This window comes from Opisthorchis viverrini (assembly GCF_000715545.1).
Source record: "Opisthorchis viverrini unplaced genomic scaffold opera_v5_55, whole genome shotgun sequence".
Taxonomy (NCBI): domain Eukaryota; kingdom Metazoa; phylum Platyhelminthes; class Trematoda; order Opisthorchiida; family Opisthorchiidae; genus Opisthorchis; species Opisthorchis viverrini.
The window spans coordinates 980,712-1,006,226 of NW_008751709.1; the positions used below are offsets into that span (position 1 = coordinate 980,712).

Consider the following 25,515-nt stretch of genomic DNA (forward strand, 5'->3'; position numbering starts at 1 on the left):
ACGGGTACTTCCATTAAAGAATGTGTCCAGCACCAGAAGCTGCGTTGGTTGGGACATGCGTTACGTATGCCGAACCATCGTTTGCTGAAGAGAGTGCTGTTTTCCATGTCCAACTCAGAGTGGCGTAAACAGAGTGGTGGCCAACCCTTGACTTGGCAGAGGAGTATGAAGGAGATCACGAAACGCTTGGGTGCTGACGGGATATCAGTGGCGTTCTTGTTGTCAGTTTCTATCCAGATCGCCTGAGTGAATGTCTGGAGGCGTAGGCATCTCGGAATGATTGTGATGAGCGAGCACTGAATCAATTGCCAATCCACCTTTATTCTCTTCTTTACAATAAAGCTTTCAAACAACTCATGATTGTACAGCAGTGAAGCATCGGTTGTGAACACTGATGGCATGCTGTCGATGATGATGATGATGATGATGATGATGATGATGATGATGATGATGATGACTGGTGTGAAACCGTTGTGTAAAGGCTATCACTGACATACTACGGAAAGAGTAGGTTTTAGAAAATTCAGGAGCGTGGAACCGCAGTGTACAATTTTTTGTCGAACGAGTACGGGACAAAACTTCACGAAGCTTTTCAACAAAGGTGGCAGAGCAAAAGACAATTTATCCAAGAAGCTTAAAGAATGAAGTAGTTTATCTGATGTGTTAGCTTTATTCCCATCGCGTAATGGAAGGGAATTTTGAAAAAAAAGCAGAATAAAGGGGGCCGGTTTTTTTTTGAAAATGTTACTTTACCGCAAGAAAACGGCCACCTGCCGACCGGTTGGTCTGAACGCATGATGAAGAAAACTACTAACTTAATCGTTAAGACGCTGGCTGCTCGATTCACCTTATAGAGGTGATAGTAGCAGCCTAATTATTCATTTTGTCCATTCTTAGGTTGCCCAAACTGTCGCTCTTTCCGAACAATTTTTCATCTCATCACCAAGAAATGATAGCCCATCTCTCACATTTACCAGTTTGCGTCGTTATGCGTGTGGGTGTAGCGCTTTTTGCACTAAGTGGCTCTCACTATTCCGGATGAGTAAACGCATCGACACTACGTCAAGCACAAACTGCCAATTTATGATATGAAGCGCAGACTGAAACGGTTTCAGTCCTGTCTCCCAATGAGATAGTCACTCAGTGTCTACCTTCAGTGGCGTTTTTCTCATGTTTGTTCCGCCGTAAAAAGCGGTCGCGAAATGCTCGCAACATGCTTTGATCAGTGACTATGTTATATCTGATTGAGTCACCAATCTGTTATATCTGGCTGCTGTTCCCGCTCCAGTGCCTAGTGCCGGAAAAAGAAACGCCGATAAGGAACACAACAGCTGTATTGCAAACAAGCAAGTGTGAGAGCGTGAGTGCGAGAGTAAAACAGCCTCAAGCTATTTTGTTGGGTGGATGGATGGATGTCTAACCTTGGTCTAAGGCTATCCGGCCTTGATACTAGACTGCGACGCACCGCATATTGAGGGGCGTTGCCTGACCTTGATCCAGTGGTGAGTCACGCTGACTGGCTTTGGTACAAGGCTGACGCCCTGCATATTGAAGGGGTGTTCCCTCTGTGGTCAGCATCTAGTGGAGTTGGGGTCTCAGTATATTTCGGGCATTCAGTGGTTACCTGTAGGAATCTGACTTTCCTGATAGACCTTTCATTTCTTATGTTAACACTTGACCTCAAGAGTATGTGACTGTATTCTCAGCACTCCTAAACACACCGGACTCAAAATCATTACAAATCCATATTTATTGAGTGACTCTTTTCAGTAGTACGGTTCATCGCATCTTGTGCGAAGTGAAGTGAAAGAAAAGAGCGTGTCTCCGGGTTGTGGGTTGGAACATGTATGGCATGTTCTTTCCTGAAATCTGGACTACTTTAGTGGTCCTACGCCCATTATCGGTATATTTTCGGCTTGGCTTTTGAGCCGAAGGCTCTGGATGAATACAGAAATGGTTCTTAAGATCAACTCAAGGTGCTCTGACAGTAAGCCAGCTCACATGCCACCAGCACCTTTATAAATAAACGTACGGTCATGCCACATTGGCCGTTGTGTGGTGAAATCAGCTGAGCCACTCTGTTAGCGAAGAAACAAAAACCGGTAAATGCTGACGCCTGTCTCTCCTAATTGTTACATCTTAATTTACCACCTACCTATTTTATAGTAACTGCTCTTATATGCAGATTGTATGCTTCATCGGTTGACGTCTGCTGCATGTCTGGAACTCGAATGCAAAATTCAGCTACGGTTGTTGAATTGCAGCACTGCCTCTATTTACACACAACCTTCAATTGTGAACTTCGGATGATTCTGCAACTGCCATATCGGGTTGCACTCATGTTGGTAGGACTGAGACCTATGTAATAGACCGGATAGCTGTAAACAACTGGCTCTCACTTTCCAATTCGATAATATGCCCAAATAGTTGAAACACTAAGTGGCCTTCGCTCGTCAAATCCTGTTATGTCTGCTCATCCGCCACTTTGTCGCTACTGGCCCGCTCCAGTGCCCAGTGCCGAAAAATGACTCACAGAAGGGAACACAACAGCTGTATTCCAAACAAGCGAGTGCGAGAGCGTGAGGACGTGCGAGTGCAAAAGTACAACGGTCTCAAGCTATTTATCGGAAGGACACTGTCTGAACTTCGTCACGTTGTTTGAACTTGCTCAAAGCTGACTCACCGTCTGGGCGTGATACAAAGCTGTGACACGCTACATATTGAGGGGACGCTGGGAGTCTCGGTAGATTTCGGGCCTTCAGTGGTTGCTTTCAGGAAGCTGACCTTCCCGATATATCCAGTGTCCAGTCTCTGGGTCAAATCGATCTCAATATCACCAGCTACCGATTGTGTCGTTCGATCTTAGACGACCACTCGTCTTCGAAGACACGTAATTATTCAGATGACGGGTTCGTTTGGTGCATACTTTCACTAAATTTTCCAGGTAGACGCCAGAAAATATTTACGAAACACGGCTTATGGTACGTTTCAGCCGACCTCATCGGAGGACAATGATCATTATGGAGATAAAATAATCACGGCTATACGTGATGCTGGAAAATTTGATTGAGGTGTTTCCGAAGACCTACATTGAAATCAGTGGGCTTCAGAACGTTGCCCACCATAACCTTATAAGAGGAGCTCTAACCCTTTCGACTCAGAGCATAATTCGGTTGGAGAGTCAATTGGATGACAGTTCAGATACAGTCTTATGTGAATCAGGAAGTCGAATATATAGATCAGATCATGTGTGGTTGGGAATGCATTGGGGTTATTTTCGGACAAACTGCGTGTTATATCTGCCGTTTCGCCAATCTGAGGTACCTGCTGCTGACCCACTCCAGTGCCTAGTGTCGGGAACACAATAGCTATATTCCAACAAAGTGGGTGCAAGAGCGCGAGTGCGTGCGAGTGCGAAAAGTACAACGGCCTCAAGCTTTTTATTGGAAGGACACCGTCTGAACTTGGTCCAATGCTGACGCACACGGTCTGGTTGCGACGTGCTGCATATTGCGGGGGCGTTGTTTGACCTTGATCAACGCTGACTCGCGCTGTCTGGGTTTGATATAAGGTTGTGACTCGCTGCATATTGAGGGGGCGTTGTCTATCTGGTCAGCATCTAGCGGAGCTGAGAGTCTCGGTAGATTTTGGGCATTCAGTGATTGCTTTCAGGAAGCTGACCTTCCTGATACTGCGCAATGCCGATAATGAGGGTTGCATTACGTCAGGTAACCCAACATAAAACTAGGATGCAATAAGTAATGAAGCCCATGGTCTAAATGACTAAGCGGTATAGTTTCAACAGTTTAGTTGGCCCACTGGCCTTGCATGCGAATCGCTCATTTTGAGCCGTTGTCTACGGGTTTAGATCAGCCAACAGTTTCTGAAGCCTCCTCAGCGCGCATAAAAATGTATGTCAATATTTGTTTTCTGCCTTGAACTTGTTGTTTATACTTACTTGGAAACAAGAATTAAACCCAAGAGTTAGCCGGCTTTGTATTTCGAAAGGATACGCGGGGCGATGTTTACAGCTATAAGGATTTACATCCTACATCTATCGTAACAAGACTACTGGCTTCCCCCTTCGGCATGTGAGGTGCAAGCCGGGTACATTCTGTAAGAGTTCAACCGTGTAGGGTACCTCAAGTGCTTGAGCAGCGTCACATCCACTCCAAACCAACCACCGCTCTCATCCATATTGAGGGAGGTTTGAACTCCACGATTTGACAGGTCCCTCTAAATATTCAACAAATGGGAATGTCCTTAAAGGGTCCTTCTCCGCGCACATGCGGTAGCATGAGACTGTACCATGGACTGCTCAAAATCGTCCCCACAACTAGTGGAGTTGGTCAGGGTTGTTCTCTCTTTTGATCGTCATCTTATTTCCCATCGGTTTTACCACGTCTTATGTTTTAGTTTGTTTAGGCTGATAAACCACAGAAAGGCAACTAATTGCACACAAGATTCCCCAGAGAAGCCTATCTTAAGTTACATTGCCACCCTGCATATCGTTTCCAGCCAAGTATTTCGAAGATCAAAAACTGTTGTATGATTAGGCCAGCTACTTGGTACTTCAGCATTAAAAGCCTCTCTTAACTGTAGTGCAATAGTAAGAAAACTCCTGCAGAACACTTTTTTTATTCTCCATTCAAAACAGGGAACTTCATACCCGGCTTGCCACGGGATATGGCGTTTCTGGGCCCCACCACTGGAAAGGTCACGGCTTGCTACCATTGCATTCTGCGGTAAGATTTGTTTGAATGTATGTAACTTGTCTTTCTATCTGTGTGGCACTAGGTTATCATCCCATTTCAACTGGCTGTTTTATCTCATATACGTTGCTGATGTTTACATGCAAAGTCCAGGTGTATTCCAGTGCTTCACTGAGATATGTTTGCAACGTGAGAATTAGTCGCAGACATAGTGCGTAGAAAACGTTTCGAACAACACATTCGTTTTAAATAGTCTTTTGTTATCTTACCATTTTTAGGTTCCTATGCAGGAGCAGTGTTTGGCTTGTCACTTTCCGGCCTCCTCGCACAGAATCTCGGTTGGCAGTCTCCCTTTTACTTTTACGGTAAGCAAGCTCCATGGTTCGTTATTCCCGTTTTGGACATTAATTCGGAAAGTTGCTGATACAGTACTTTGTGACACTTCAGACCCTGTCAGGAGGTCAAACTTCCAGTTGAATCACCAGGATAATGTATAAAACATTGTTCACCGAACTACTTGCCAATCATAAGCTAGGTTAAAGTAATTTTTTGAGTCTCCGTTACAGATTTGGTCGGCATTCTTGGGGCTGATGCTTCCTTTTTCCTCTGATTACTGTGGATTTTCAGCTTTCAAATTGGCGAGCCTCAGATTGCTCTTCAGATTCACAACTTCAGTTTAACTCATACGGACACACCAAGGTTGTCCCTTCCGATCAGATAGCATTCATTGAGTTGTGAAGCGTAACACCCATTGAAAATTCATTTTCTGAATCAGAAGGTTATGCTTGTTTTTCGCTTGATTTGGGTACAAGCAAACTGGTTGCAGTGCTAAATGCTACAGTCGGACAATCGTTTCAGTTCCACCTATTTTACTCGAGTCATTTACTTCACGTGCAAGTGCCTCGAGATGTCTCACCGTCTCTGGAATCTCTTCAAGGGACATTTGGAAACACCATACCACAAGAGGCGTTCTGCCTTTAGGTGCTCATAGCTTGTTGCCAACATTATATTAGCAAACGGAATCCTACTTGAATACCGCACATTTTTCGAGTCACGCATTCCTTACGGAGTATTGTTACCTAAACCGTGGCGTCTCATTGGAGCCAAAAGAAGTTCGGAACCTCGATTTATTTCAGCACGCAAATGGTAAATAGGTGAATAATATAAAATTATTGGTTCGAATTTGCTTACTATAGTTCTGCTTGTTTATACGTCAATTAGCTAATTTAAACCGTCCATACTGCTTCCTGATCTAGAACGCCTGACAGATAGGATATGGGACAGAACAACCCAAACACTTGAGGAGTCACTGTTAAAGTGAGCCGCCTTACCGCTCAAGCACAAAATCGTTGCCGCGTTAACAGGAACTTCAAAACTTTGATTAATCGTTCAGTGTGATGCACGTTATTGAACTTTAGTCACCGATATCAAATTCCACCTAAGCCATTTAATGCGCCTCTCTCGATCAGGTATAAGCGGAATGTTCTGGTTCGTCTGGTGGTGGAGAGTGACCTACGAGCGACCGGCCATACACCCAACAATCACAGAAGCGGAGCGCGTCTACATCGAAACATCCATAGGTGATAACCCTAATGTTTTGGAACACGTGAGTTATCTGTCCGCTAACCATAACCAACTAAGCATTCTCGGTTGGGGCAACAACAAAACCTCTCTGTATTCACACATCATAGCGTTTATTCCAGTATTTCCAAAGCTACTTCCGGTACAATGTTGTTCTGCTGCTGAAAAAATGAACAATAGAAGGCTTTCCGTGACGCAATGCTTCAAAATAGCTGACATCCCCCAGATGAGTTACATTCTGTCACTCAACAAGAAGACTCATTCACAGAAGTGGGGTGGTTTTCTCGCAGGAAAATCCATTCTGAAGCTTAAATAGCCACAGGTCGTGACACTTTCAACATCAGAGACTTACTCTAAACAACGTGACAAAACCAGTGGATTTTGTGTCCAATGTTGCTAGTGAGTTTTCAGAAAGACTAATTTTTAAAGAACGGAGGTAAGCGACATGATAAACACTATTTGTAAAATTCATGTGTAAAGAATCTTAACCTGATTTGGAAGTTTACGATTAGTGAAAGTCCATCAGGTAAAAAGAATGTGTAAAATCGTCTAAAAAGATGTGAACGCTGGGTTTTACGTTTTGAAGAACCGCTACTCGTGTATTGATACAAACATTGGAGCAGATCTTGAAGAAATGTTGTCGAAAGACTCTTGCCAGCAGTTATTCTGTTTGTATTCTGGTGCCTAGTATGATAGTAAACAAAATATTTCGCTAAAAACTGAAAATCGATGCCCAGGTTTTGTCTCAGCAACGAGTAAACGGTGTAAACATCTGCCAGTCAAAGAGCCCACGTTGGACTAGGACAGTAATCAGGTAAGGACCTCGAAACACTGCACTCTGTCACGCCTTTGACTTAAGGTACTGTGCAACTGGCGTTACAAATTTGGAAGTACTAAACGACCAGGTTCATAACAAATTACGCGCACATCAATGCTCATTATTCTGGTGTCCCTGAATAGGTTAGGACAAATCACTATATATGTTAGAAACCAGTAGATTCAATTTTCTCAGCAGTACTATTATTTATTAAAAAATTTACTGTTCTCAAAGAAGTTTTTCTGAATAAAAAAGATCTAAAGTGGAATAACCTTTGGAAACATTCCGCATTCTTATCTGGTGACCTGAGTTCTCAGACAAATGAGTTGTGATCGATCAGTTAATTCGGGAATGCGTGGGTGTGAGATCAACTGTACGACAAACCAGAAGACCTTCGACACTTCACGTGTACATGTTTTCGTTCACATTAAATTTGTCTGTTTTTCCCGTTGGGTGACATCCTTCGTTAAAAAAAACAATGACGATCCACCAACCTACGCAAACCGAAAACTGTCCATCCACTTGCACTTTCATCTGGCTACAATCCACTAAACTTAGTCAGCTCAATTTGGCATCAATCGACGTTTTCCCCACTCTGTTTCTGTTTTATTCCGATGCGATTCAGTGCTATCCAATTGCTTCTGATGGCAAACCAGCTGATAAATAAGGTCATCTGGTTGCTTATTTTGCAAGATGCATATTTGATCAGTTGTGCGGAAATCACCATCATCCTCGTGTCCATTCGCATACACACACACACACCAACAAACATCACAGCTCGTCATGTGTCAACTCCTTTTGTCCTAGGACTTCAGTGCGCGGCTGAATCACCCACGTTCAGTACGCTGGGCGTTCTGAGCATGCTCTATCTACGCTCTCTGTCCCTCGTTCCCTCATTGCTACGCGCCGTTTGTATCCGCTTGCATTATTACCATTGTTGGCGGTGACGTTGCCGATTCTGTCCCCATTACTGCCTACCTGGCATAAATCACGCTTGACATTCATGCTCTGGTTAGTGAGCACGCGAGCATTTATGCACAGGCGTACAGCTGCCAGCATGTGGGCGGTAGCCCAGACTCTCCTTCATAGCCCATGCACACCTGGACTTTGAGTGCATGTGCGTGTGCCCGTTCTACGTTTGTATGCGTTTAGGCAATCTGTGGTGGAGAAGTGGTGGTGACATGTCTCTGAACGAGAACGTTCAGCAGCGCCTCAAAGAGAGGGGGGGGTTGATTCTAACGATCGCTTTTCAGACACACATGGAACGAACGGAAACAGGAAATGAGAACTACGTCGTATCAGTCACGCGAGCGAACAGAAACAGCAGCAACATCGGCGAACTATTAGGACTTAGGAGCCATGGAAATGGAGGGGTAGGGATTTGTCACATCGGGAGGTGTGCTGGACTCACAGCTATTAGGTTCTGAGTAAGGAGCGCAAACGCAGAGCTCTACGCAGCGCTTGTGCTTCGTCAGTGATAATGGCAAATTTTAATTAGAAAATTGATCGATTTTAATGGGGGAAATAATTGTGATTAACCTGTTAAGTTTTGTTAAGTGCTCGATGGGGAGACAGAAATGGTTTTGAGTAAAAACAATCAGCTAGCCTCATGAGGAGAGAAAAGAATAATGGAAACCCGCAGCAGGTTGTATCGCATCCCCGTAGGTAAAAACGAAGAAGAAAAGAAAAGGCTGCCACTGAAGAACCATTAAAGAATGTCACAAGGAATAAATCATCCCCTTAACAGTGATTGCTTTTGTGACTCACGCATATAAATTTGCTAGAAAGTTCAGCCAACTGGCACATAAGCACCAACTCTGTTAGAGGCGCCCATCTAAATTGTCAAGTAACACCTCGCTCTCCTACCCGTTATCTAGGCAGAGGAGGCGTGCAACACACTACCAGTTAACACTAGCGCACTGACCCTGGATGACTTACCGCATGATGCCTCATGATTCCGTCATAAGATGCCTGAAGTTTTGGCACCCGGACGCATCCTGTGGCAACGGAAGAGCTGAAATATTTAGTGACATAAGGAATATCCCGCGATAAACTTAGTCGCTCCTAAATTACACTTCTAATATGTTTACTCTGTTTCTAAATCACTAACCACTGCAGAATCACTGGCAGCATGCAAGTAGAATGTTCAAGCCAGCAACTAAAATGGCAAAGATCAGACTGCCACTTATTCCTTAGTCAGGCAAATCACTTCACGTGACTCGAGATACGGTTCTGATACTCATAAGCCATGCCGTTTGTGGAGCGATTCCTTGTAACTTGTGAGGGAACTTCAAGTTTTAAATCGGATTGTGTCGCTTAAAGTTGAAAATCTCACAAGTGCTAGACTTCTGTGTTTAGAATAGACAATCACAAATTCCAATTACTTATCGTCAGCAGTTGACAACTACTGCGTTCTGCGATTTGTGTCCGATCGATCGCGTGACCACCTCCTGTTATAGAGGTCTATTCATTGACTTACTTTCGTCCGTGTGAATTTCTTGTCGCATCTTCTTCTCTTTATTCTCATTTTTTTCATTTCACCCCCTATTACTCCTTCCTCACCGACAGTAGTATTTTTCAGTGTTGTGCTTCTTTTTTCACCCCTATTACTCCTTCCTCACCGACAGTAGTATTTTTCAGTGTTGCGCTTCTTTTGCGACCCTTTGGAGAAGTTGACTTCTGAAGTATCTCATCATATGATTCCCATCAAAACTCAATGCATCGCCTGACGGTTGAAAAAATTAACTTGTCTCTAACTGCACTAGCGATAATCACACAAAACCAAATACGCAGTACTATAATCGTTTTCAACTGAAAACATACCAACAAACAAGCTATAGAAAGGTTTAAGGTGATACTTTGGAGGCTGATTGTTCAGGCACCGGTTACATTTTTCCCTGAACTTGACAGTTTGGTGACAGACTATTTGGCACCTTGCGAATTGACATTATCAGTCTGTTCCAATTTAACCTATTGCTCAACTGCAGCGAATCTCCGTAATATTTCTGGTTGTGTTACGATGCACAGTGACCACGAATTCTGCTGTGATACGTGGCGGCGTATTCTCTTCTCCATGATTAAGGAACGATTATGATGACTGCTATACTCATTTCGGGGTACTTACCGAACCGTATCATGTCATGTTTCAGTGGCTGCTTCAAAGGTCGCATCACTCTCATTAGCAGGTGGCACAGCCTTCGTAAGGCACCAAAATTTAACTCGCCGAATTGTCGCCCAAAAGATTCAATGCTGTAAATTTGTTACACGTTTCATGCGAAGGATTTAGTGTTGTTCTTGATAATTATCAGTTTGATGAAATTCAGGCTTTTCTCGTAACGAACTGTACTACTTTATCACTATGCGACTTTCATGTTATGATTTAGAAAATCCCTATTCCGTGGCGCCAATTCTTTGTTTCGCTTCCTGTCTGGGCAATCATCGTTGCAAATTTTGCACGGAGTTGGTCGTTCTATTTGCTGATCATGAAAACGCCGAAGTACTTCAAGGAAGTCTTTGGTTACAATATGGCAGAGGTGAGTTCTGTCTGATCCATTTCTGATTATTTCGTTTTGCTGGAAGCCGATGCTCTGTTGTTTGCTCTTCGATAGCACATCACGTAGCAATTTAGTTATGTGCCCACTTTGCAAAAAAACATGGCTCAAATTCATGTGAATTGTAAAGGGAGTCTGCTGTCACCAAACTGTGGAGAGTAGTACTGCTCCATCTGTTTTGTTCAACTTAACACAAATATGCTCGTAAATTGGCAGAAAGACTTGAACTAGACCACATTTTTTCACAGCAACTCATCCGAGTATCCATGTGATCCTCTCTATTGCAAATTTATCATTTTCGACCCATGCATTTGTTTACTGAACAAATAAGTATGTTCTAAAGAAATTTGGACTACCTCGAAGCTTACACACAGTTACAGCTGAGTCCAGGTGTAGACTACAAATGTCGTTAGTTCATTCACACCCTTGTATTTTGGCCAAAAAAGCAACTGCGCTCACTTCAACGAACCAGTGTTCATTCGATTGTACAAAGGGAGTTGAGGTTGAAAACCCTTGTCTGCATTGAAAACCTTGACAAGGTATCAGTTTATCTGCTGATATGCCCGAAGTGTAACTGTTCATCGCTTGGCGAAGTGGACGCTAACGGATTGTTGTTTAAGGAGCCAGACAGTCAACAAGCAGAGTCTACTTGCTAAAGTTTTGTGTTCATCAGGATTCATCCGGTACTTCCATCTTGCTCGCCTTTCTCTCAACACGATGGTCGAATTTTGAAATCAGTATTACATCAGAAGTGAAGGAACATATAGGAAAAGAGGCTTTCTTGGCCCTGTTTTTAGTAGCCAAATTCCGTCGTTGTCTGTGGTGTTTGTACCTACATTCACACAAACTTTACAAAATGATCTGGTGTTGCTCAAACTCAGAGCTACTTGGGTTTCTCAGTGAGGTGAATTTAGACTATCATATCGCGCGTAATTTACGCCAGATTGTTCCCCATTTTGAAAGCTATAGTGTCTGAACATTTGTTCGGTTGTACCTGCAGACACGTTTGGAGCACAGTCCTATTAGAAGGCTGTGGTAGTTTTCCTCAATTCCGAGGTTCACTGCCACAGAGGCGTGAGGCAAGGAGATCCAATCTCCCCGTTGTTGCTCATCATGGCATTGGATGAGGTTCTTGGATTGTCGATGCGGCAACTGGGGTACCGATTCCATGACACTCTAGTAAATGGTTTTGCCTTTGCTGACGAGTGCGTGTGTGCAGAAAGCAAAGTTCTCTTTAGAGAGGAGCTTGAAGCTGCTGCGGTCGAGTTTGGAAGATAAACGCCTGAAAAACGAAGGCGCTGGAAACATCGAGCGACATCAGTCTCATTCGAACCATTTTGCTTCACCGAGAAACTCATCACTCCTCTAGGTCCGACAGAAACCGTAACATATTTGAGCATCCGCTATACTTTCGAGGAGAAACAGGTCTTCATCCAACAACAGCATTTGCTCAAACTAATCGATGAGATGTCGCGTGTCCCGTTGAATCCGCATCAAAGAATGGAGATCACGAGAAACTACTTGTTACCGAGACTAACAAACTCGCTCGTGCTCGGCCAAGTTCACTGAAACACGCTCAAAAGGTTGGACAACTACATCAGACAACCTATTCGTGGCTGGTTACGTCTACCGAAGGACATCCCGATCAACTACATCCATGCCAGTAAACACGGAGGACTCGGTATCCCAAGTCTGAGTGTCCATGCCATAAACACGGAGGACTCGGTATCCCAAGTCTGAGTGTAACAATGTCGATGCAGCTGAGAACGCGCATGAAAAAGCTACCTCCTACCCAGTGCTGAGTAATGGGCAACGTGGTCAACGATTCCGTATTTGGAAAGATTGTTCAGGATCTCGTCCTTCCTATCCAAGTCCATGGTGCATGCGTGGCTGGGATGCTTGGGTTGATAATCTGTACAACAGCGTTGACGGTCGTGATTTACGAGAGTTGGTCACATTACCTCTTTCTAATTGATGGATTGTATTTCCAGAACGAGTGTTTCCTCGGATATTTATCTGTGGTATCCAGCTCCGATGCAACTTGCTCAGGATGAGAGTTAGAAGCTCCCGGCATGGTCATGGTGACCAGACGATCTTACGTCGTGGAAACTATGGCCAACCGGAGAGTTTGGTGCATATTCTGCAGTTCTGCTGGATCGCGCATTACGCCAGATGTGCTCGGCATAATCGGGTTGCAGGGGAACTCGCCAAACGTCTCCGTCGCCAGAGGTACTCAGTCCTCGAGGAGTTGAGAACACCCACCTCGACGTCTTTCATCAAGTCTGACCTAATACTTCTTCAGAAGGGCCGAGCAACTGGGATAGACGTAAGCATAGTCTCGGATGGGCGCGGATTGACTGCGTGGAATGAGAAGAAACAGAAGTATGGTCCTGATGAATATCCCCTCGCCATAATCTCAGCCCTACGAGCCATTGGTTATAATGTCGAGTTTTTGGTCCACCAACCGATGGATTCACCTTATCTGACTGGAACTGTTGGTGGCATGACTTTGAATGAGATGTTGCCCTTTTTTTATCTCATATTCTCCTGTACCCCTTTCACATTGCATTTACTTTTTACGTCTGTGACCATGCTCCTCAAAAATAAACGATAACAGACTCCAACTACTGGATAAAAACCTAGCACAATCTCACTAACAATTCTATTATTTTGGAATCCGGCAGACAAATAGGCATGCCCTCCATCAGCAGACCACACTTACGATTTGTGCATCAGGCCTGATGGTTTGCGTTATTGTGAACATTATGAAAGTTGTAGTAATCTAGGAGAGTTACTCTCAAAAAGTTAGCCTAAAGGATTCTAGGATCCGATGAACGGGTCTTTCGAATGACGCACTTTTCCGGACGAAACGTGGAAAAACAGTTTTTGTCTCAAGGAGACCAACAAACCGCTATCCTCGTATAAGTTACCTTGTGTTTTATTGGAATGTTTGTGTCTACCACATGATCCAACCCGAAAGTTATGCTGCTTTCGCGATTGCATGTTCCGTCAACATCGTGGTTGGAGTCATGGTAAACAGTCTCAATAGTTGAACTACGTCCACGGAATCTCATTTCCTTTTACTCGGAAACCCAAAAGCCGATGATGAAACTGCATAAGTTTTGTCCACAAACATACCTGGGGTTAGTCAGTTTGGCCTTCTAAAGCCTTACCATTCTCCTCAATTCATAAGTTGTTACATTGAATCAATAACTGCAAACCTCATTAATTCTGTAGTGAGGTGGGTGCACTTTAATGACGTCATGTACCCGTCTGCATTAAATGGGATTCGATTATTTGGGTTTGTCAATGTGTAAAGTAGACCACAAAAGCAGATGTGAGTGAACGTATACGATGTTTAACAAGTACCTTTGTGCACATATCATCCCGATCTGTTATGTCAATTATTGGAATGCGTATTAAGGTCTCTCAATGCTCCAGGTATGTGGTATCTTCTCTCCTGAGACTAGAACCGTTGCGCGAAGCTAGCAGATAAGGCAGTTTCCAGTGAGTTTCTTCTTGTGTTCTTTCTCCAAAGGGAAAGTATCCTAATGTAGCATACTACCCATAAGGTTGGTGGTGTCTTACTTTCTTCAGTTTGACGCGTTTCCTGACACTTTCGAAGAAAACAACTCGGTAGAACTCATCGTCTCAAAATTCAGCTTATCATCGGAACCTAAATACGATCCAGTTTTTGCTGGACCCAAAGTGGCCAGATGAGACTTGTTGTTAGAAACCTAAAGCTTAGTGGGTGGCTACATACACAAGATCAAATTTGAAAAACAACAAACAGAAAGGATCCACTTCCATACCGTTTTGTTTCCTTCATCTTCGTAAATTAAAAATACAATCGTTTGAGCCAGATGGTCATTCGTCACATAATACTAACGAACATTCATTTTGGTAGAAAGTAAGCTGAAGCGTGCGATGAGGCGTACAGCGATTTCCCTGAACATTCTATCTGGGACTTGTAAATGTGATATAGACAGCATACTTGACGGTCAAATGATAACCAGGTTAACTGTGGTGATGGTCTTATCACTTTTTTGTAAAATGCATCAACTTCCTTTTGCTCCAAACAGACAGGATTCCTGTCGGCACTACCTCACCTTGTGATGGCGATCATTGTTCCCTTGGGCGGTCAGCTTGCAGATCGACTGCGAAAAAACACACTGTCTACCACTACAGTCCGAAAGCTCTTCAACTGCGGAGGTGAGTGCCTAGTTAGTTGTACACTAACTCGAAATGATAATTTTGATGGTGGCTACATGGATATTATGTTCTTAATCCAGTATTATAAACGCGGCCTGGCTTTCAACCTCGAACAGGAGTAGCAGCCTATCAGATCGCAAAGAAAACAAAGGTACATTTGGCAGGTTTACCGGAGGTTCATCCGGCTTCTGCTGTTCGCTTGTAACGTTATACATCACTTTGACAATCCTCGCCTACACCATTCTAGCTCATTCAAAGTACTCTTTGGAAGAAGAAGATAACAATGGGGGTCGATTCAGAGCGCATCTGGTGTTGGCCTTTACTCTCACCTTTTTCCATGGTCGGATAAATCAGCTTGAGTGATTCCCTACGTAGGCAAAGTCGATAAAATGTCCAATTCTTTTTGACCTAGCTCAGAAGCCGATTCAACGCCCTTGGAAAAGGCACGAGTCTATCATACAACCCCATGAGGCTGTAAACTGCATTTTCAGGACGAAATTACTTTAGTCGGCCTTGTCGGTTATCTGGTAATGGTTGGCGCAGAACTGATACTCCTTTCAACTCCCACTTGGGCTGCGGATAGATATCGACCGGGAGCAAACTAATCCCAGTCATGTAAATACTAATTATGAACGGCCATATTGTAAGCGGCAATCCATTTCCACAATCATAGTCAGTCGGACACACTCCGGCCAACAGTTGTCTATTCCGATGCCTACAAACTCCCTAAACTTCTATGACTCGTTGTCTGATGCCGACCTAACAACATGGTCCTTAACAGATTCGCTATTATATGGAATGTGCTTTATGAAGATCTCAAACTACGTTGCGATTCATGATCAATTTTCGTGTTGGTTAGAAATGTCCAGTGGTAAATGGGCCGGCTAAGTCTAACTTGCTTAAGATTTGGACACTGACAGCAAGCAAGCGTTTCATATTCAAACCATTCACGGTTTTCCTAATGGAAGTGATTCCGACCTATGAGGTACACTTTTCTGATGGGGTAGTCACTTAATATCTGGAACTACGTCCCTCGGAAAGCAAGGGCTTTGAGTCATACAACTGCAGAAATTTCTCGGCGATCCTGAAACGTGCACCAAACAACTCCATAACTGATAATGTTTACCGTTAGGGCTGAGGATACAGTACAATAGGACAGTAACGGCCGAGTATGAATACGCTGTTCGTTATGTTTATGTAGTCACACCTGGGGGGGGGTGACGGCTCCCAAATGACCATTTAGGCAGTTTCCGTAGTTAACAGAAGTGTCTACGGATATATCCAGAGCGATCCACCGCTTATGGGAACGTCCTTAGTCTATACATAATAGGCTTGAAGATTTGGGGTATGCAGCACACACAAAACTGAAGCCCATCATTGTAATACATCATGTGTTATTTGGCAGATCCAAAATATGCATGACCATAATGCCGACATATGGGACGAATTTCCACAGAACCCAAAATCTGAAATATTTTAGGGCAAAGAATCCGACGAATCATCCTTTTTTCAGATGATGGATAGCCAGCTGTACATCATCTTCGAAAATGCCCGAGGGCCTTGATGGAATAGGTCTTGTCATTTCCACGCTTCGTCACCCTAATCGATTCGCATCCTCATTGGCGAGAAGCGGATTTCATTCCAATTTCTTTCTTCCACTATCCACTTTTGGTTACCGCGGACTTTCTGGTGCAGAAATTTTTTGTAAGCACGTTTACTTGCCCGAAAACTGTCTAATATGAACCTAATTGTGTTTCGCTACGGGGTTTGAGTTTATCCAGCTGAATCCATCTCATCAATCAAATGAGAAACTCTTTTCACAGACTTCGTGCCCTGTTAGAGTGATGGATGGACCGAATGGTGGATAAGCGGAAGAGGTGGGCGAATTTACGGCTGAATAACAATGTTAACAAGAGAATGCTTCCGTCTTCTCTCGACTGAGAGCACGGACCATGTGTCATTCATTGTCCTGGCTCAAACAAATAGGTAAAAATGCTTTTTCCTCGTTCAATCTGGAATAGCTTTTTTCAGACCGGATCAAATCATTGCAAAGAAGGATCGATGAGAGCTTCGTCAATTAGCAATTGGAGAAAAGGTAGGAAATAATTTATCATGATTATGTCCTTCCCACCCTAACTGTCCTTGCTGTGAATCACGATGTAGCACCGAACCGTCATAAGTGAACGTTGCAAAATAAAGGTAAACGAATGTTGATCACTACCTCCAGTGGTGACTGCAAATATGGCGCTGCCACCAGATCCCGAAACTGTGAACCACACTTTGTGGCATAATTTTCTTATGCGGCTGAGAAGCTCCCGTATCCCATGATTTTGTAAAGGTTCCAAATGAGTAGACGTAAATGAGATCAAGAGCAGCAAATTGCCCCTGTTTTGCATGGTAGCAAATAACAATCCTGTGAGGAATGAGGACAACTTGGAGCCGTGGATTGAGACTCCTATAACGTTGCTCAGTCGTCTACACAATGACCCTGTTGACAAATATTTTTTATACCGTAGACATTCGTTCATTCTGTAGAAACACAGGACTTTTTGCGCTATATAGCCCAGACAATAACCGAAATCCGTTTACTTTCCCAATTTTGAAAGAGTTTCTCTTAATTTGGACTTTTAATTCCCTCTGTGCATGCACGAAAGACATTGTGGTTGTGAGATCGCCTCTCAATACCTCACCGGAGTAATTATGATCATAGTGAGACAAAACCGGTTGTAAACCCTGGTTTGTAGCTTGGATCCTTGGAACTGTTATTTCCTATAGTAATGATCGTTAAATTGACTTGAATAATTTCCCACATTCTTTAGAAGACGTACGTATAGATCGTGGAAAAAGGCAGGCAGTAAAAATTTACAAGCCTCAGCTCTTGTGATCGGACTCCGGTTAAATTGTCTCCCAAGTTAGTCTTTGGGTGAGCTGAAGTCATATGTGGCTATGGGAGTAGTTAACTTAGTTTCACAATATATAAGCCCTTTACTAATGTCAAGTGTGCGTTTCTACACTAACAAGTAGTTACTTCTCTCGTTTTTTGTACGTCATAGATCGACTAGTTACCATTCTCTCTCTGATCACGGCACAATCTTGGTGGAAATCATAGTAAAAACAAAGGTGGAGCAATCTATGGGCTTTCTCGGACAAAGTAGAAGAAACCGAAGTATCGGACTAATGCAAACGTGTTGCTTAACATTGATGTCAAAAAACTGACAGTTCTGGTTAGTAATTTGTCGACGTTGACGGAACTGATTTGTGACAAGAGGGAATTACACCCCCGCTCAATGTTTTCAACACATCATTTTGCTCCCGACTTACCACGGTTCTTCCACACTCTGGATAGATATAGGTACAATTGGAACAATAAATAAGCTGGACAACTACGCCGAATATCATTCCACTATGTCTGAATATGCAGAAGGGGATTGTTGAAGTAAAACACCGAAGTTTATTTACTGATGAAAATCCACAAACTGATTCACTATCATGTGACCTAATACCAGGGAGGAAACTTTTTCGGAAGTTTAAGGAGATACCACCGGAGAAAGTTGTCCTCTGGGAAGTGTATACAGTAATGCCCTTTAATATGAGTCATACTCATCATCATCATCGTCATCATAATCATCATCATCATCATCATCATCATCATCATCATCATCATCGACAGCATGACATCAATGTCCAACACCGATGCTTCACTGCCATATTTAAAATGAGTCCTTAATGGAGTATATTCCGTTTGGAGAAATATTTTTGCGTTCTGCATTAGGTTGCTGTCAAAATCCTCAAAAGAATTTGATTTACATTTCAAAACTTGACGCGAGATTATGAAGTATAACGATGTCAAAAAAACTTTTCTCGAAGAGAAGGTGAGGAACCAGGCGGTGGTATTTTCTAAAAAAAATCCCCCATTTTGTTCGCTCGGAATACTACTCTTGTAGATAATTAGCTCGTTTTGTCATTTGGTGTTTTCTGATACTGCGTAAGCACTGGATGAGCACTAATCACGTTTTAGACGGAATCATATGGTCCCAAGTCAGTGGTTGCTGTTCGTCTATTGCTACTCTTCAGCTGGCTTAGAAAAACTGACGTGAATGTACGTTTGTGTTTACAAGCCAGGCCTGTGTGTCCGCGGCTAGCTACTTCCGACCTAGACCACTCGTTGACGTTCTTCGTTTAGTGGAAGTGTTTTTCTGTGTATCGTCAATATGACACTCAATGGGTCCCTGAGGATTATTATCCGTACTTCTTAGCATTCTCCCTCTAGCATTTCATCACGGATGCCAAGGGTTGAGAAAGATCAATCCCAGTAACAAGTCTGGCAATCAGGTTGATTAACTGACGAAAACCTGGGAATGTACTTACTTTATGAGTCCCAAAGAGAGCATTTTCGACAGTAGGTTGTCTGGCAGATTCACCATCCTTGGGTGTAGTGTGGTATGGAAGATATGTGCCCGTAGAAGGCCACTCGAAATACAGAAGTTTCCCACTGCTGGTTATGGGACAGAATTACAGTGTGCTTTGGGAGCTCTGGGGAGATGAGATTTATCATGATGCCAGGATTGTTCGAGAGGGAAAATGAAAGGCCGTGAAAGGGGGCTTAAAATAGGCGTATGTGTTTCACTCGTCGTGCCTCACATAATTCTGCAGTAGAACGTATCATTTTTTAACCGGAAAACGACCTCAATTTCCTTGGATGGCTGTATCACATGATCGACGGAAACCCATGTATGTTTTTGACGAAACTTAAGATAAGTCCTTTGTTTAGGAACGGGCGAATTTCTCCGGAGAACGCTCCCAACACTCACTCAACCTGGGCACTCTTTAATCTGTCGACCCATTCAGTCATTTAACGAACAGACCCAAGTAGGTTAAACAGAGCATATAGACGGTGGATGACTAGAAATTTTAACTTTGTTTCACTGAACCCAGCGTTATTATACTCGTAACTATGTCGATTTTATTCTCCGTTTGTCACTTTATGACCAATAAGATCAATCCATTGCACCTACTCTCCTCCTCTTAGGCTTTGGAATGGAGGCTGTGTTTCTTCTAGGAGTTGGATGTTCGAAAACAACCACATCGGCTCTCGCCTGTCTCGTGCTGGCCGTCGGTTTCAGCGGTTTCGCCATTTCAGGTAAGAATATGAAGCTAAATTCCCGATATTTCCTTAATGAAAATTGCAATCAGCATATAAAATGGAAAGCCGAGCACCGGTGAAAAAACGCAACTGAAATTATGTGCTTTTTCACCTTAGAACCGATGGCCATAATCAATATGTCAAGACAGTCCCCCATAGATCGGTGTTAACCTTGAATGAGTTGGGAACGTCTGCAAGTTACATTCAGCCTACAATTAGTACATCTTCCAGACATCTTCACAGAAAAGTAGGGCAACTCTGACCTAGCTGGAAGATGCATCAATGGAATTTTAGATGCAGCAGAATAATCCTAACAAAATAACCTCGCCGAGGCCATCCGACTCCGCTCTAGTGTGAAGTATCCTTGAGGAGGACCGGCCCTTTAGAAGAAGTCATAATGTCTCTTCTCCTCGCGATGTCGTCTCTTCAGAGGATAACTGAAATTAAGCTCTGTCCACAAGCCCCAATCATAGAATGAGTAATCGCAGTTGAGAAAAGCTCCACATCAAATCAGGAAGCTTGGAACTAGGGAACGTCTTTGAGCACCAAACTCTTAGTCCGTTATCACAAGCGGGGGACAAAATCGTGACTTTAAACACTAGAGATAAATGAAGGCGATTAAAGCCATCTACAGTGAGGCATCTCCTATCCATTATACCTCCTCTGGTCCAGTTACAAAGGGAAAAATCACGCTTGGTTTTTTTCTTCTTCAGACGTTAGTAGTTTTAGCTCTGCACATGTTCCAGCAGGGATTTAGTTAAAAATACGGGGACACCTTTAGCATGATGGGAGATTGTAAGACTTGAACTCTGAAATTCACTAGGTACTTCTAAATAACTAGTTCTCAAATAATTGACACATAGAGAGGATTCGCCATTCACGTTAATCGCAAGAAACACAATGGCTTCTCTTTTTCCAAGACCGTCAAAATCAATCACGAAGGGAAACATCATTAGTGCGGAAACAAATGATTGACACCGTATAATCCCGATGGTAACCTGAACAAAAGCTAGGTATTCGCTGTTTCACTCATCAACTGGGTGATGTTTGAATTTTCTCTCACCAGCCTTATTATCACATGACCATATATATTGCTTGACTGACCCACAGAGAGATGAGTGAATTTTTACTCTCCACGGACTCTCTAATTAGCCCTGAATCAGGTCGTCATTTCATTCACCAAGATGAAGAGAGTGTAACCTCTTCCATCATCCGTTCTCTGAAGAAGGACTCCCTTTATGCCTCAACGATACAAAGTATCGGTCATTCATACGATTACAATCAAGTGTATGTTTATTTCGATTTCGAGCTCCGATTTCCACATTACTAATAACTGAGCAAGTATTGCCCAATCCCTACGGCTACCACTGCTGAAAAATGAGGAACCAAGGTAGATGAGCGACTGGAAAAATGTGAAATATTGGCATATTCGAGAACGCGGACCCCTGTTTTCACCCAGGCTCGCTGAACCCACTTTTCAGCGACCCTGTAAGTAGTATACGCGCTTACACAAAACCACACACTCGTTAATTATTGCTAATGCGCAATCAAAAACAGTTGTTAGTTAGCTACCAAAAGGACTTTTATTTATTCAAATTTGCGCGCTGTCAAGGACATTTACACTCTGGATTTATGTGTCACTTTAGTGACCTAATTATCACTTTCTCTATTAGTTGTCAGTGTACTTTACTGTGGCGACAGCTACGTCATCGTAGGAGTTCGCTTGCTTTACTGTCTGACTTCCCTTGTCTAGTCCTGCCCATATATCTGGATTTCACCGAGTACTAATACGCCACCTTGGAAAATTGATAAAGCCCTTTTAGGTGTAACATGATAGACAACTATGGATCTCGGTTCAATGTGAGCCGATGGTGATTTGAAATTTAGCTTACAGATAGGTTACGTGAAACTGGTCCGCCTGATCAGCCAAGTACTATCGAAAACCCTTTCTTCTTGAGTCATGCACCCAATACATTTTTTACAGCACACCTACACACTCAATAGCATGTTGCACAACTCCTCTACGTAAAGATGTGTGGGCGATAACTCATTTGATGGTGAAGCAATAACCAGGCTGATTGGTCAACTGACCCAACGACCTGTCGATTTGAGCTATCACTCTGAAGCTAAAGGTAGATGACTTCATTTATGATCCGCATCGGAGCTCCATGGACTATATCATGTGTAAATCCCATTTGGTGGACTTTCCAACAATGGATGCCGATTATCTGACTACTTTTGTTGAGGGACTTACGCATCCTTACCCTTATTTAAAATATTTGGCTCACACTAGATCATAACCACGAATTTTCAGCGACCTTATGAGTAGCGCATTACGAATATACATATATCGCGATATTTCGAACAGCGTAACGACTGAAACATGAGGCGGCCTGGTGCAGCACATTCAGTTGCCTGGAAACATCACAAGCGAGATATTCAACTGGATTCTAGGTGAGTCTCTCGCAAAACCAAATTAGTTTGCAGATGAGTGTATTTCGGTAGGTTATAACCACACTTTTCTATTTGCCATTCTTGTCAAATGTGGCAGCAAACCTGGTATCCGTTCGTTTCTGCCTTTTCATTCGTTTCTCATCTTGACAACCAGCATGGCATACTATCATAGCATATCATATCACTATTTATATTATGTTATATTTCGTTACGCATAACGTGTATAATATTATAGATATTTATTCATACAGGTGCTGTCCAAATCAAGATTCTTTGTCGCGTGTTATTTTCCTACGACTATATGTCATCTTATAAATGAACCATTCACGAATGGGCACTTTCTGCGGAAAAATCTCTCGATGCAGACATTTAATACTAAAAGTGTTAATCATTTTAATTTCTTTTTATTCATGCCGTTTTACGCGCACGACGGCTTGTCAACATAGGTAAAATAGTGCTCATTTTAATGGTTTTTGAACGGTTACTTCTTCATTGTAGGATATAATGTCAACCATTTGGATATCGCGCCAAGGTATGCCAGTATACTCATGGGTCTGTCAAACGGTGTGGGAACGATTTCGGGCATGATATGCCCATTGACTGCTGAACTGCTGACACAGGGAGGAGTAAGTTCATTTCAGTTTCAATGAGTAACAAAAACCGATCAAGATATGAGGATGTTTCTTGTTGAAAAATATATTGGGAGGGCGCATTATTGGTCATTCGCAGCGTAACAATTATCGGGTTGGTGCTAACTCAAACAACCAGCCAGAATTCAACACAAGGTACCCGGACAACCTCATAAACTTGCTTTGAACGGGGCTGGATCAGTGATGTTTATGTGAAACAGACAGTGCCAATCGATAGACCGATAATTATTCTTGTTGAAATCTGCGTGCTATATCCAGTTATGTCTTCGTTGGATAATCACAGTCGGACACTAAATAATTGTGCGTTCAAGCCAAATCCCGGATAATTTCCGTCTTAGCTTAAAGTTTGTTTGATGACCCACTGCGATTGATTGAGGCGCCCGAATTTGTTGAACTCAGTAGTTAATTTAGCGCAGGGGGCAACCCAAACAAACTGCAATCAGTGAGACTCCCTATCATTGGTTCTGTGCTGTTACCAAGGTATTGCATTGCAAACCTTATAATGAACGGTAATGTGGAACACTTCGTGGGTGTTTGGTCCTTTAATTTAGAAAAACCCATCTAACTCGAGAAATGAGTGCTTGTCACATTAAAGCATTTGGAAGTTCTGTTGCCGTTTTTTTGCATGTACTGAGTGAAGTGACAGAGTTGCAGGCGACTACGTCTGATATAATGCTGTTTATTCGACTTCTTATATCCCCATTATGGATCGCGCATTTGCCTTGCAACGTACTCAACTATAAGTTCAACGTCATTCCGGTGTATTGTGGTTCTGTTCGATGAACTGCCGTACGGAAGGATTAGAAAATTCATGGATGAACCAACGAACAAATAATCTAACTCGAGAAATGAGTGCTTGTCACATTAAAGCATTTGGAAGTTCTGTTGCCGTTTTTTTGCATGTACTGAGTGAAGTGACAGAGTTGCAGGCGATTACGTCTGATATAATGCTGTTTATTCGACTTCTTATATCCCCATTATGGATCGCGCATTTGCCTTGCAACGTACTCAACTATAAGTTCAACGTCATTCCGGTGTATTGTGGTTCTGTTCGATGAACTGCCGTACGGAAAGATTAGAAAATTCATGGATGAACCAACGAACAAATAAATAATAGAGTAATTTATTCCTACACAGGTAATAATTTTCATCAAAAACGCTGCAGCACCCTGACTACTGATTTCTTTGATGTCGTGTAACCTACGCACATGGTGAGCGCACAAAACTGACTCGTTCATCCTGATCATATTTTCATCCCACGTGAGTTCTGAAAAAGTATAAGAATAAATAGGCCTTTTATTGCACATCTCATTTATCTCACTTTTGATTTACTTGCATTTCTAACAGCGCAAAGAGGGCTGGACCATTGTGTTTGTAATAGCCAGTATGGTGCATTTTACGGGTGTTATCTTCTACGCGATCTTTGCCTCTGGTGAGAAGCAGCCATGGGCAGAAGTACCAGACGAAGCTTTGTCCAACTGGCAGCCCCCGACAGATTTACCTCCGGATGGAGAGAAGGGGTTCGCGACACATTTCCCAGCCCAACATATTAATCGACCACTGGAGCGTGAAGATTATAACACATATGACCAAAAAGATGGAATGCGTGAGTATGGATATGATCAGAGCCCAGACGCGAGGACCTATACCCCACAGAATGCAGATCCTTATCATCAAGGATATTAGTTTAAACTCATTATCGGGTCGATTCTTCCAAACAATCGCCTGACCCTCCTGGACCTTTGGCCTGGATGTCTGACTTATTTTTTATCAAAGTCACTCCCCGCAAGTCACGGCATATCTATTACTCATTCTACTAATACTACGCAGAAAGGTACACCGCTGAATCCCGGATTAGTGTTCTTTATCATTTCCAACAAAACTATTGGAAGTTGACCGAGCTAACCTCCTACTTTTCTTTCGTCCCGTTGCACTTAAGCTTATGATATTAACCCTCCCCCCTGAAAATCGTCCCTATATTTATCTTTTTCTCCAATCGACATTTTGATTGAGTTATACTCTGTTATGTTATACACTACTCAACAGTGCAATAAACATAATTGAAGGATTGTGCAATTCATTTAAGTGGAATTTGGAATATGATATCATGCAACATATTAGGTGAGAAAGCTTTGATCCGAAATTAGCCTGAATTTATGTAGCACCCATCCCCTATTACGGTACATGTAAACCTCTGGCTAGCAAGTACACTATTCTAACCCTGATATCACGTTCCCATTGGTCCTATCACGTGACGCATCTGTATGCGTAGGATATGCTCCACACCTTGAGAACGCGTACCTCCAGTTGAGTCTACTATCCGACTATTCGCAAGAGATAGCCTGGTTCAGCTAAAAAGGAATCAGTTGAAAAGAAGAGAAAAACAAAATGGAGA

The 25,515-nt window shown here is 42.9% G+C and overlaps 1 protein-coding gene across 1 annotated transcript in view; it reads left to right on the forward strand.

The window, feature by feature from the left end:
• The window catches only part of T265_03619 (hypothetical protein), a gene marked incomplete at both ends in the record, with an annotated part of 79,669 nt that extends 54,515 nt beyond the window's left edge, over positions 1-25,154 (forward strand). The window contains 9 exons of the mRNA XM_009168154.1: positions 4,658-4,745; positions 4,991-5,077; positions 6,182-6,318; positions 10,494-10,643; positions 12,503-12,682; positions 14,744-14,873; positions 19,903-20,013; positions 22,969-23,096; positions 24,468-25,154. Coding sequence (XP_009166418.1) covers positions 4,658-4,745; positions 4,991-5,077; positions 6,182-6,318; positions 10,494-10,643; positions 12,503-12,682; positions 14,744-14,873; positions 19,903-20,013; positions 22,969-23,096; positions 24,468-24,806 — 1,350 coding nt within the window. The remainder of the gene's footprint in view (positions 1-4,657; positions 4,746-4,990; positions 5,078-6,181; positions 6,319-10,493; positions 10,644-12,502; positions 12,683-14,743; positions 14,874-19,902; positions 20,014-22,968; positions 23,097-24,467) is intronic.
• Positions 25,155-25,515: the final 361 nt, after the last annotated feature.